Source organism: Eucyclogobius newberryi, unplaced genomic scaffold, assembly GCF_026437365.1.
Source record: "Eucyclogobius newberryi isolate DKJ021-1_F unplaced genomic scaffold, fEucNew1.0.hap1 SCAF_1, whole genome shotgun sequence".
NCBI classification, from domain to species: domain Eukaryota; kingdom Metazoa; phylum Chordata; class Actinopteri; order Gobiiformes; family Gobiidae; genus Eucyclogobius; species Eucyclogobius newberryi.
Window position 1 is genome coordinate 31,563,664 of NW_027315723.1, and position 15,000 is coordinate 31,578,663.

Sequence of the window (15,000 nt, forward strand, 5' to 3'; positions counted from 1 at the left end):
CCTGGTCCACTCTGAGGGGATTTCAGAGGGAGCCACGGCGAGGCTCAACCTCAATTTGACTCTGAGCCTCACTGCACTGATGGAGATAAAGAACACTTCTACATTTATGTGAAAAACCTAAGGATACGGTTTTCAATATGTGGGAGATGGGCAAAAAAATCAATATTCTATCATTTTGTAGCTAGCTTACTGTTTGTGGAAAGTATGAACTGTTTTCTTTTCTTTTTTTTAAAGACTAAGTAGAATATGTTTGAGGGAAAGGCTAGAATATTTTCCTTGACAATTTGACACCGTTGTCACAAATTAATAAGTTTAGACGCTCATTCATCCTGTGGTCTTGTTCTGATAAAAAGAAAGACTGTTAAAAACACTCGATCCTTGTCCAAATGAGTTTTGGGCCATTTTAAACTACTTTTTAATATTGATTAGTATCTATGCATCTATTTTTTTTGACAACCCAACCTGTAACCGCACGGTACTGGCACATTGTTGTGGATTAGTTCTTTTATTCAGGAGCCGTCAGCTGAAGTGTGGAGAATTGGCTTGGCACTGGAGGATATTCACCTCCCTCTCTTTGAGTCTCTCAGTACGGGCTTTACTCTCGTTATCAGGCACGGCTCATTTCACCCGTTTAGCCCGGTGCTGCTGGTGCCGCTGGAGCCGCGGGTGCTGCGGGTGCTGCCAGACCTCTGCACATCTGGACTATGCCCCACACAACTGTCAATGTGCTGTGTCTAATTACAGTGGGCTTATCCAAGGTCTTCATTATGTCCTGGTTTAAAAATAGTGTTGAATCGAATTTGGAAACGTTGTTAAAATGTAATATTATTATCGTGCCACACGTTGTAAAATGAGTAACTGGAGAATACAATGTGGAATTATTTAGATTAACCTGCTGGTCCAAGTAAATCAATACAAATGAAAAACAAACGAATAAATAACTGCATGTGGAAAGTACCCAGAATGCATTGGGATGTTACAAATAACCTGAAGAGAGTGTTATTTAAATCTGATCAATAATAAATTACAATGTACAACTTTAAGACATCAAAAAATAGAAACAATAAAACATATACTAATATGTATCTGATGTTTGGTTACTGTCATCACAAAGATTTAATTTGTAGACATCTGTAAACAGTAATTGTTGTAATTGTTAATTTCCAAAGTAGCACGCTGTCTTTGTATGAGCACATGCTTCCTCTGGCGTCCAGCTGGAACTGATCCAAATAGCCTTTCTCAAATGCCCACAGTCACTTCCCCAGTCCGTTTATAGCTATAATAATATTGATAGTGATGAAGATTTAACTGTTGAAGATGATCAACTGTGAGCTGTAATCTACCCTGAAACTGTATTAAAATATGCCCATTACAGAGCTGTTTATGTGGCCGTATGGTAATGAGATGGCAGCAACGAGAAAATTATTGGAGCGAGTGTGAGCGTATCCAGGGCCGGGACCGTCCCAGAGGAGAGAATCAAGGCCCTCACATGCCGATCAGACGGTCCAAACGCAACAGCAGAGGTCAGTGATGGGCCTCCAGCCTCATTCAGTCTCTGAGGTTCACGCCCACATGCACAGCGCACCAAGACCTGCCACACTACACCGTGTTACACAATAATACACTAGAGCATGATTGATTGTGATCTACAGTGTGTTAAAACTCTGCGTTCCATAGATAGATAGAAACTTTATTGATCCCGAAGGAAATTCAAACTATACTTCATTACCTTAAAGATGAACTGCGTAACTTTTCTGGTGGAGGTCTCTTGTCTTTCTATTATTTATCTACTTTGAGCAATAAGAAGACCTGTGAGGAAATACATGCAAGATAGATATGTTTTGAGGTCATACTGTGGAAAACAAGAACATCTCCATGGCGACAAGCCGGTGGCAAACCTCTACTGGAAAAGTTCCCTAATGCACCGTTACTACGAGATAGATTCGTTACAGTATTTTGCCAAAGTACTTCAAAACCACTATAAGCAGACTGCGTTCACATATTGTAGATGCACTACTAGTTTGAGACATTTATGGTGTAGCTTAAATACAGTGACAAAAGCTTTAAATTCAATGATATTATGTTGTTATTATGTCTAGAAACGTACAGCAGTTACATTTAAAAATACATATATATATATATATATATATATATATATATATATATATATATATAATTACTACTTTACTTTGGGAGTTTGTCTCAGAAAACAAGCAGGGAGAAATCCATTTCTTATGTATTGATGCCTGTCATGAGTTAAAGACCCAAAGTGCTCTCAGCCTATTCAGAGATGCACTGTCAATAAACAGCCCTGAGTGCGTTTCGCCCATGGACAGAAACGTATCAATATGAAGTCAAACTAAATGTGGGGGCAGACTGAGCGGAGCTGGATACAGAGGTCAAAAATATCACCAAGAATTAGAGATTTCCTCCAAAAGTTTTACTCAGGGAGAGAAAGCAGAGACTATGGCAGCTCAGGCAGGTTGGCTGATTATGTAAAGCCCAGACACAGAGATACCAATATATTTTGAAACTTCCAGTATTGTTAAAAATCGCCAAGACTTCTCGACATTCAAAAAGCTTCTCTCCACAAGTTGTCACGACTCGGAACAATGCACTTCAAAGCAATGTGACTTTTTAGCCTTCATTATTCCACTGTGTTTTAAGTACTTTTAATTCTTTGCCTGCTACGGACGGGCGGTTCCATCATCTGAATTTGATGACGTGATGGGGCACCGTGACACACATGTTCCCTTAGTACATAACCAAAAACAAGCTGTAGACGTAGTAGCTTGGAGTCGGACCCAGGACTGGGGAGAGGACAGCAGATCTTATCTCTTTCTTTCTAAATGGATCTCCAGCAAAACTGAATAGTGATTGTTTAGTAAGCTTCGCAGCAGATATTTGATATTCTATGGGAAAAGTATGATACTGAATCAGAGTTTGGGATGTCGAGTTTAGGGGCGGGACAGGGACAAAAACACCGAATTCAAACACACATATGAAAGTGGACCAATTAGTAAGTAAAACTAGTTTATTTCTTCATGCTTGATTCTGATGATTGATTCTTTTGGTGTGAAACACGTGGTTAAACCTGCAGCAAAGGTTTTCTAGGGGGCTGTGAAGATTGTTGAAATTTAGCAAAAACTCTGGCTGGCTGGCGGGGTGAAAAGGGGCTGGCAGTGCTTAAAATCTACTATCTGAATGATTTATAACTATGGTTTTGTTGTATTTTGCTGTTTTAAATGATAAGAGTGCACTTTTACCTTTTGCATTTGTTTTAACTAGAGCAGGGCAATATACAAATAAGGCTGGAATATGAGTGCTAATATTGGTATTGGTAACATGTCCCATACATAATATATAGACAACATTTGTGATTCTTGCAATAAATTAAAAAAACATTTATGTTGGCAAATTTGGGGTTTTCAGCCACAAATGCAAGACAGATATCAGACATTTGAATTAAAAAAAGAAAATCCTTCCTACCTCCAGCGTGGTTAGGACAATCTTGGCGACCGAGGAGAAGTAGGCGTCCCATAGGAACTGGGTCTGTTGGCGCAGAGCCAGGATCCTGTCGCGGACCACCGACCGGGTGATGGAAGGCACCTGTGCACAAACACACACACACACACACACACACACACACACACACACAGATGACGGTCAGATAGAAACAGAGCTGTATATGAAACACACTGTGGGGGAGGCATAAGGCATTTCATGGACACAGAAAGATTAAGTTCAAAGTTATCCTCTTTCCCTAAAGCTTCAGCAGCCTCCAGATCTGTTTACCACGAGCACAGTTTACACTCAGGGACAACTTGTCACAAAAAATCTAAATAAAATGGTTAAAATTGCTATTTAAATGTGGCAGGGTTCTCAATGGAGGACCACAAAATCACATGTTTGGAAAGAATTCTGTTCTCTAGTGTCACCTTTTATAACACTGTGTCAAAGTGCTCACTATTCACAGAGAAATACTCGCTGCTGGAGAAATTGCCATTGCCTAACACCCCTGCCATAGATACAATAGATGGATATCTTAGGAGCATAGTTTGGCCGGCGGTAATGACATCACAACAAAGGAATGGATGAAATACTGAAACAACAAAGACTGGACCCAAATTACAACTGACATTAGTAAAAGGGTGTAAATTTAAACATTGATTTTTTCTTTTCTATTTTCTTTATGCCTTCTGCCATTATTATCCATTTAATTCGTGTTGTATGTTTTGTTGTAATGATTTAAAAACTGAAATTTAAAACTGATGATTAAAAAATAAATTAAATATAAATTAAAATGGCAGGGTTATTTGCAGGTTAATTAAAAAAAAAATTAAGGTAAATTATCAAAACATGAAGTCCCAGGTTGCAAAGTCCTTTTTCAAAATATGCTCAGTTAATTATAGGGTAATTCACAAATTAGATACATACATTGGAAGTAGAGGGGCTTGAAAGTTAGGACTGTACTATTACAAAAGTATCAATATCGCAATATAAGCTAACAAAATATTCCATATCCCTAAATATATATTGCAAGTTTTGTTCACTATTTTTCTTATTCAGTCTAAACTAGCCTTGATTTTAATTTAGTTTTGTCTCAGTGCAGCTTTTATTTTGACAGACAAGAAAATACATTAAAGCATCTATTTGTTTTAATATAACCTTAACCAACACTATCATAAATACTGCCAAATATATTTTTTGAAGTTAAAAAGTAGATAAATATAAAACAACCCAAAAGATGGAAAAAAATGTTGACAGTGTAAACCACAGTCGGTATTTCTACAAACACCGTTCACTAAAGTTGCACGAATTCTCCCTATTTCTGGTCACGTTTCAAACCCGATAGTGATGGATAACAGCCATAAACCCCAGCTCGAGTTTGCACTGGCCTTGTTTACCAGTAAAACACATTACATCCTATTTCTCAGTGCCCATGGGGAGTGGATGTCCCAGTTGCATTGCCATGGATAGCGTGTGATTTTGGGCTTGTCTTGTGCTCCCTTATGCCTGGGGGAGAGGCAGCGGCTATGGGCCAAATCAGAGCAGACAAGCACACAAACCTCCAGGCGGTCCAGGCCACCCACACAAGCAGAAGCCGCACAAACTGCCTCTTTGATGGGATGCAGCTTCAGAGGTCTCCCCGGCTGCACAATCCTGCTGGATGTGTGTTCAGCCAACGCTCCCGGAGAGTTCATTCTCATTAGCTAAACAGGATTTAGCCATGTTCAGTTTTGTCTATATGGGAGTTGTAGTGGAAAAATGTCTCGTAATGGCCTGATGAGAATGTGGTTCATAAGGTGTTAAAGTACTTCTATACGTTTAGCCTGGTGACCCCTGGTGACCCCTGCGCCCGGGCTAGTTGACACTCGCCTGCCATAAAGGTATAGCACACGTGTTTGGAGCATCAGGTGCCTGTTTATGGCTCTGCATGCAGACATCCTTGTGAGATCAGCCTGATAATCTGGACTCCAAGGATACGACACATGCAGTCGCTTTATAAGATGTACATTTCTTTGTTCTGGAGTTAGACCAGGGAGGGAGGGACGGCTCTGTCAGGGACAGTGTTTGGCTGTGCACGGGCAAACAATAAAGATCCACTTTCGAGCAACTTTGTTCCAGAAATTTCCACAACAGATTCACATAAGGCCAAAGCAATGCTCCCATGCTAAGGCTGAGCAATATTGAAACACTGAAAAGCATGTTTTTGGCGTATCCCAATAATTATATTCAGACGATATTATGTCAATCCAACAGAAATGTGTGTTTTTAAATGATAAGGTTTAATTATCAGACTAATGTGATTTTAAAAAAAAACTAAACTAAGCATCAATGTTCAGAAATGACCCTTTTACAAAATCACTTTTAATCAAATCAAAAATAATCAACTCTTTTTGTGGCATTTTTCCTCGATGTACTTGATAATCAAATTTTGCATGCCTTCAAAACAACATTCACAATGTTATTTAAATTGGAAATATCACAGTAAAAGTCGGATTATAAAATAGATTAGATTATTGATTTTCACGGGCAAACGGCCTCTAGGGGCGCTAACAGGAAGTGCTCTCCTCATGCTCACTCGCTAAGTACATGAGCAGAGCCAGACGTGAGGACACAGGTAAATCAGAGAGAGGACAGTACGGACTGTTTAGACGTGTTCTCTGTATGTTAAACTTCAAAATGGTGTGTTTTATTACGATCCAACTCATATTCACTGAGAAATTAGTCTAATGAGGAACTGAATTTTGCTGCATCTAAAGACACATGTGAAGCGTGGATATGCGATATGCTGGTCTGCATTATAACCCACCCAAAGCCACCCTGCAATGACATGAAGAGTTACTCAAGGTCAAGTCAGTGGGCACAAGGTCAGTCTATGTTTACTCAATTCATTTGTCTCAACATATTTAAAGAAGGCAAATACATTGCAATTTACTACTGTGTGGTTGATTCCCACTAAACTAAACTGTACAATGTAAAAATAGTAATAATAATTTGAAAACCTTGGTTATTTTCATTGATCAAGAAGTTGTCAAAAACATTTCCATCGAAATGTTTTTGCTTTGCCTGAATTTTTTATAATAAACGGCAAATATGTCCATACCTTAATGTTGACAGTTTGAATGTTGCTACTCACGTTCTAAACTGTTTGTTGCGTTATGTACAAGATATATGACTTGTATAAATGTGTAATTATGATTGAATTCCGGCATTATAACCCCTTTGACACACTCAATATTCAAACGCACCATAATACAACAGCCTACATCAATCACCACATGTATATAATGTAATGGGCCGTCCACAGCAGAGGAATGTGTGTGAAGACGTCACGCGTGTGTCTGAGTGTTATTCCTGCCTAGTCTCAGAGGCGACATATAACACCAATCAAATCATCTCACTTCTCTTCCCTCTAATTGCCTCTAATAGTGTTTGTGTATCACCGCGGGGGCCCTGGCGTGATTGTGTGTGCGCACGGAGGAGTAAACGCAGTACATATTAAGCAGAGCTCCATTGTGCTGCTCTCTGATGTAATTGAAAGCAATGAGATTCAAGTCTCTCAGCGAGGGCCAGCGATCTGCGTTAGAGACACAGACGTTCACAATATGTTTACTGAAGACAGATAAAACGTCAGCGCTCGGCAGCCGCAAAGATTCAGGGCAGGAAGTGAGGATTTAAAACTCTCTCCGGTAGTGAAGGCATTTACTTCGAAGCCGATGTGTGGTCATGAAGAGTGTGCAGTCGAGTGAGGCACAGTGTCAAGTCCTACAATTATAACTTCATTTTGTTGTGCATAAAAAGAGTTAGAATTGAAATGACATCAATAGTATTAAAGGTGCACAGTGTAACGTTTCTGGTAGCAGGGTTCGCCACCTTCTTATCTCCATGGAGACATTATTACTTTGCCCACAATGTTCCGCAGTATGGCATGAAACGTCTATATTAAACATCTATATTTATGGAGCTAAGGAGGTGACACCACGAGACCAAATCACATCAGATCTGTGGAGAGGCGACACTGCCCTCAGTAGTGGATAACTAATGTCACAGTGTGAAACAAATCCAGGCAAAATAAAAATATCTCCAGGAAGAAAAAGCAGGAGGTTTATTTAAGATGTTTAACCAAGATTTGAAGTTTTTGCATTAAATAAAAATGTAGTTTCTAACTCATAATAATTACTGAGGCATTGGCAGTTTACTCAGACAAAAGAATCGCTGCATATTTCAACTCAAGGCATGAATTTTAATAGTATCTACAGTGACTACATCAGATCAATAGTTGCTGTCATTTTTAGGTTTGGAATGATGTGAATAGGCTTTAAAAGTCCAAAAAGACATCCCAAAATGACCTCTGGATTAGGAGAATCTGCCTTTTATCAACCAGCTCTCATAAATCATAATGAAGCCACTTAAACTCCAAAAGTCCTGCCCCAAAACTCTCTATGCAATACAATAAGGATGTTACTATATATTGATGGCCTCTCAATGTGCAACTTATTGAACTCCTTGCTGCATTAATGGACTTTGAGATCAAATTACTTCTGTTTTTTCTGTATAATTTCACCAGGTCGATCTCCGCGTTATAAGTGCCAGAGTCTAATCCCCATAAAGATCAGGAGTGGGCGTGGACACACACAGACACACGATGAGACTCAGGCTGTCCAGGAGGTGTAGGTCAGGCAGGTGGCACACGCTCATACAGTCATTACAAAGGTAAATACCACCGCTCAGTCGGAACCACTAATTAAACACAGCAGATGAGGATTTGGTGCAATAATCCACATCAAATTCAAATAAAAATAGCTTAGATTCAAGTGCAGCAGTTACACGTGATAAATATATTATACAATGTCTGTGTTCATACCTGTCCTCATCATTACAATGTGACATTTGCATTATTATTATTATTATCTTCTGCTCTGTATAAGATCGCCACATTAAATTCACTGGGTTAGAACTAGTTACAGCTCGTTAGAAATGTAAAGTTATGTAAAGTTTAGACCACTACCTACATTCTGTATAATTTTTGTATTTTTGTGTAAAAAAATACAAATAAAAATAAACTTGGCTTTTAGATTTAGTAAAAAAAAAAGCTGTAGCATTTGTGAACATAAATGTAACATGCATCTTACCAGATATTTATTCAAAAACACCACTTGCTTTCTAACAATTTTGTCCTATTATAGCCTATTGCTTCAGCCTTCCATTTAGCTTCCACACATTGCTGTTTATTGTATGCGCATTTTAAAAGTATTGTACCTGTAGAAGCAGCCTCTCGTCTCCGATGATGGCCGCCTTCCTCCAGTCGATGACCTCAGAGAAGGGCAGCTCCCAGCCGTTACTCAGGATCACCGGGATACATGCAGCCTGCGAGAGCCGAAGTATCAGGATGTGCAAAAATACAATCCTCACATACGCATAACTCCTGTGGTGCATTATTCATTCATCTTCACATGTTTAACTGTTTACAAACACCCAAAATCTGACGTTCACACAGGAAAGTGGATAAAGTGTTTCGCCAAAAGACACAAGACTCAATAACAGTATGCAAGGTTTGCTCCAATAAGATGTGAAACTAAGAACTGTACCTACCATACATCTATTTATTTCTACAGTGAATATAATGACAAAAAAAGGCCAAGACATAAGTTCAAACTGTTGGATAAGTTTGGTATTTTCATTTCAAGTTCAAATTGGGCTTGACTGTGGATGAAATGAGAGCGAGATTAAAGAGGATTGAGGAAATACCGAGTGTATGATGACCTGTCCCAGAGCTTTGATTAGTCCTGCCTCCTCTGTCGCTTCTGCTCAGTCTCACTCGGGTGCAAGGATTAGCTTTGTTTTATAAATTCTGCTTTACTGTGTTTCTTTTTGTCACAAAAACACTATTCACCCGCAGGAGGGCACTGGTTGGCCTTCATTCACACTGAACATGTACAAACGTGACTTTATGGACAGACAAATCCTGCAACTCAATTTAAATTATATTATATTTTCCCTTTCTCTTGTTGCATTATTTAACACATTTCAACAGTTATGGTCATTTAAACTTATTTCTATTGCCTTTCTTTCACAAGTTCCAGTCTCTAGATAGTTTTCTATCTCAGTCACACCAATTTGAATAGGTTAATCAATAATTGTGATTATTTAGGTCACAATACAATCATAATTACATTTTTAGACGATACATTGTTATTTGTTTTGTTCACTTTTCTATCAATTTAATGATTTATAGAAAAGTGAAAATTTTTGAACTGAATTAAGCCCTTAAAAAAATATTAAATTAAAAGATTTGTGATGATTTTAGAAACAAAATGAAGTTTTTGCTCACCTTTTCCTCCCAAAAATTGCCCCTAAATTGTCAAATGAATAGTTCATGAAGTTTGATTTCATAAAGCAGGTCACACAGAGGTGCTGTGTTAACACAAGAAGAAAAGCAAATGTAGGATTTATTTGTTGTTTTCGTCAAATAATAATGGTTTATAATCGTGAATAATCATAAAATCACCATGTTTATTCTTACAAACATCATTAGATTAAATCGTGACATCCCTAACAAGAACTGAGCAGAAAAACACAGATTTGGTAACTTCCATCAACAATGCAGTGAATCACAGCTAATCAAGCCAAAACATGTTAAAGACGACACAGCGGACACAGAGAGGAGCTGCTGCTGTTGTGTCACTTTTAATGGCGTTTGGCAGCCAACTGAAAAGGTGCATTTACCGCCTCCTACTGTAGTTATATGTCTACAAAGTAAATGTTCTACTTCGCTATTAAAAAAAACAAAAACAAGGAGAAAGAGAGAAGAACCCGGGTGTCAAAACATGAGGATGACAGCTACAGTGAAGGTGCTAATGAAAGCTAACACACGTGTGGTTAGCAGAGCTGTATCAGGAGGAACAGGCCCTCCTCTGGCACACCAAGATGACACCTTGTCAATAGTAATCAGATCAGAGCCAAGAGAAGACTGACAGGACGCTCTCTGAGCACATGTAACTGGCTAAGCTGCTTGAATCCAGACACAAATAACAGGGATTATATTATCACGACATACATATAAAAGTCATGAATCACAGGGACAAGATGGTACTTTTTACGTCTGTATTATACGTTCTATCATTTAAGGTATGGAGTTTATTTGCAGTATACACATGCAGTATAGACACACAGTATACACACGCAGTATTCACACGCATTATACACAAGCAGTATACACACGCAGTATACAGATGCAGTATACAGACGCAGTATACACACGCAGTATACACAAGCAGTATACACAAGCAGTATACACACGCAGTATACAGATGCAGTATACAGACGCAGTATACACACGCAGTATACACATGCAATATACACAAGCAGTATACACACGCAGTATACAGATGCAGTATACAGATGCAGTATACAGACGCAGTATACACACGCAGTATACACACGCAATATACACACGCAATATACACATACTTTATACACAAGCAGTATACACAAGCAGTATACACACGCAGTATACACACGCAATATACACATACTTTATACACAAGCAGTATACACAAGCAGTATACACAAGCAGTATACACACGCAATATACACACACTTTATACACAAGCACTATACACAAACAGTATACACACGCAGTATACACAAGCACTATACACACGCAGTATACAAACGCAGTATACACACGCAGTATAAAGACGTAGTATACACACGCAGTAGACACACGCAGTATACTGACGCAGTATAAAGACGTAGTATACACACGCAGTAGACACACGCAGTATACAGACGCAGTATACACACGCAGTATACACACGCAGTATACACAAGCAGTATACACAAGCAGTATACACATGCAGTATACACACGCAGTATACACAAGCAGTATACACACGCAATATACACACACTTTATACACAAGCACTATACACAAACAGTATACACACGCAGTATACACAAGCACTATACACAAGCAGTATACACACGCAGTATACACACGCAATATACACACACTTTATACACAAGCAGTATACACACGCAGTATACAAACGCAGTATACACACGCAGTATAAAGACGTAGTATACACACGCAGTATAAAGACGTAGTATACACACGCAGTATACAGACGCAGTATGAAGACGTAGTATACACACGCAGTAGACACACGCAGTATACAGACGCAGTATACACACGCAGTATACACACGCAGTATACACACGCAGTATACACACGCAATATACACAAGCAGTATACACACGCAGTATACAGATGCAGTATAGAGACGCAGTATACACACGCAGTATACACAAGCAGTATACACACACGCAGTATACAGACGCAGTATACACACGCAGTATACACACGCAGTATACACACTCAATATACACAAGCAGTATACACACGCAGTATACAGATGCAGTATACAGACGCAGTATACACACGCAGTATACACAAGCAGTATACACACGCAGTATACAGATGCAGTATACAGATGCAGTATACAGACGCAGTATACACACGCAGTATACACACGCAATATACACATACTTTATACACAAGCAGTATACACAAGCAGTATACACACGCAGTATACACACGCAGTATACACACGCAGTATACACAAGCACTATACACAAGCAGTATACACACGCAATATACACATACTTTATACACAAGCAGTATACACAAGCAGTATACACACGCAGTATACACACGCAGTATACAGATGCAGTATACAGATGCAGTATACACACGCAGTATACACAAGCAGTATACACACGCAGTATACACAAGCACTATACACAAGCAGTATACACACGCAGTATACACACGCAGTATACACAAGCACTATACACAAGCAGTATACACACGCAGTATACACACGCAATATACACACACTTTATACACAAGCACTATACACAAACAGTATACACACGCAGTATACACAAGCACTATACACAAGCAGTATACACACGCAGTATACACACGCAGTATACACAAGCACTATACACAAGCAGTATACACACGCAGTATACACACGCAATATACACACACTTTATACACAAGCAGTATACACACGCATTATACAAACGCAGTATACACACGCAGTATAAAGACGTAGTATACACACGCAGTAGACACACGCAGTATACAGACGCAGTATACACACGCAGTATACACACGCAGTATAAAGACGTAGTGTACACACGCAGTAGACACACGCAGTATACAGACGCAGTATACACACGCAGTATACACACGCAGTATACACACGCAGTATACACACGCAGTATACACACGCAGTATACAGACGCAGTATACACACACATTATACACACATTATACACACGCAGTATACAGACGCAGTATACAGACGCAGTATACAGACGCAGTATACAGACGCAGTATACACACGCAGTATAAAGACGCAGTATACACACGCAGTAGACACACGCAGTATACAGACGCAGTATACACACGCAGTATAAAGACGCAGTATACACACGCAGTATACAGATGCAGTATACACACGCAGTATACACACGCAGTATACACACGCAGTATACACAAGCAGTATACACAAGCAGTATACACACGCAGTATAAAGACGTAGTATACACACGCAGTAGACACACGCAGTATACAGACGCAGTATACACACGCAGTATACACACGCAGTATACAGATGCAGTATACACACGCAGTATACACACGCAGTATACACACGCAGTATACACAAGCAGTATACACAAGCAGTATACACACGCAGTATACACACGCAATATACACACACTTTATACACAAGCACTATACACAAGCAGTATACACACGTAGTATACACACGCAGTATACAGACGCAGTATATACGCGCAGTATACAGACGCAGTATACACACACATTATACACACATTATACACACGCAGTATACAGACGCAGTATACAGACGCAGTATACACACGCAGTATAAAGACGCAGTATACACACGCAGTAGACACACGCAGTATACAGACGCAGTATACACACGCAGTATACACACGCAGTATACACACGCAGTATAAAGACGTAGTATACACACGCAGTAGACACACGCAGTATACAGACGCAGTATACACACGAAGTATACACACGCAGTATACAGATGCAGTATACACACGCAGTAGACACACGCAGTATACAGACGCAGTATACACACGAAGTATACACACGCAGTATACAGATGCAGTATACACACGCAGTATACACACGCAGTATACGCAGTATACAGACGCGACCATGTGTTTGTTAATCCACCTGTCAATCACGTCCATCTGAGCTCGGGGAGATGAAAACAGTGACCAGACTAATATAGTTTGTAGTCTCTGCAGCATATCTAATATATAGTCAAAAATACATAAATAAATGCAATAATAAATAAATAAATAACAACAACGAAAAATAGAATAGTAGCGATAGTGATTGGAGAAACTGAAAAGTCCCACGTTATCTGGAAATTTAAACCGACTGTGTGACCTTTATCTCCAATAACTAGCATTTCCAAGACAGTATATGATATTTGTCATGGTGTATGATGAAAGGCTGTACCTGTAGAGCCTCCAGAAACCGAAAGGATCCCAGACGTCGGCCACGAGGGACAAGGCAGAAACTGGAGTTCCGGAGCAGCTCCTGATAGTCAAACCTGCAACACAAACAACACAAAATAATCAATAATTTTTGATTATTAATTCTTCTCTTTTACATCTAGGAGACAATGTACATACATCTTTATATGTATTATTTCTTTATATGGGGAAGACCTCAATGAAGCAAGGCAAGTTTATTTGTAGAGCACCATTCGTACACAATGCAATTCAAAGTGGTTCACACGACAGGAAAGACATGACAGAAATGACAAAACCTTCATGAGAGAAGCTCTTTCTCATGGGAACCATCAATAAAACAGGTTAGATAAATATCAGATTGAATCATGAAACATGAGCATTGTTGGTAACAAGAGTCTTGAATTCATAAAAAGGCAAAAGATTATTCAATTAAAACAATATATGGATATGGATCAAAGTAGCTGATGCGATGTGACTGTAAAATAAACATGTCCTGAGATTGTATTGGATGAATTCTTGATCTGATGTTCAGCAGCACATTCTTCCGACATCATTATAACGTTGGTAGCAGCTGTAATAGGACTAAACCCGGGACCAAACCCAGAGGTGTTTAAAACTGAATATTTGATAGAGAACGCACTCATCTTGTTACTTATTAGCTTCTCCAAGGGTTTTGCTAAGACAGGTTCGTTTTTAAGATTGGACGGAAATTATTCCAATCATTTTTCTGGCCTCCTTTGTGCAAAGAGAGAACAAAAGCAGTTTTCCATAGTAAGGGAATACTTTCAGTTTGAATTGTGAGATTAAAAATATGACTAAACAATTTACTATTAGTGGAGCTGATAACAATAGCAACCTAGGTTCAAAGGGTTTATTCTTGAAACTGACCTC

The 15,000-nt window shown here is 39.1% G+C and overlaps 1 protein-coding gene across 1 annotated transcript in view; it reads right to left on the reverse strand.

The window, feature by feature from the left end:
* The window catches only part of LOC140359147 (exostosin-1), a 174,671-nt gene that overhangs the window by 28,410 nt on the left and 131,261 nt on the right, over positions 1-15,000 (reverse strand). The window contains exons 4-6 of the mRNA XM_072444017.1: positions 14,093-14,186; positions 8,767-8,874; positions 3,490-3,609 (exon numbers count right to left, since the gene is read on the reverse strand). Of these exons, the coding sequence (XP_072300118.1) occupies positions 3,490-3,609; positions 8,767-8,874; positions 14,093-14,186 (322 nt within the window). The remainder of the gene's footprint in view (positions 1-3,489; positions 3,610-8,766; positions 8,875-14,092; positions 14,187-15,000) is intronic.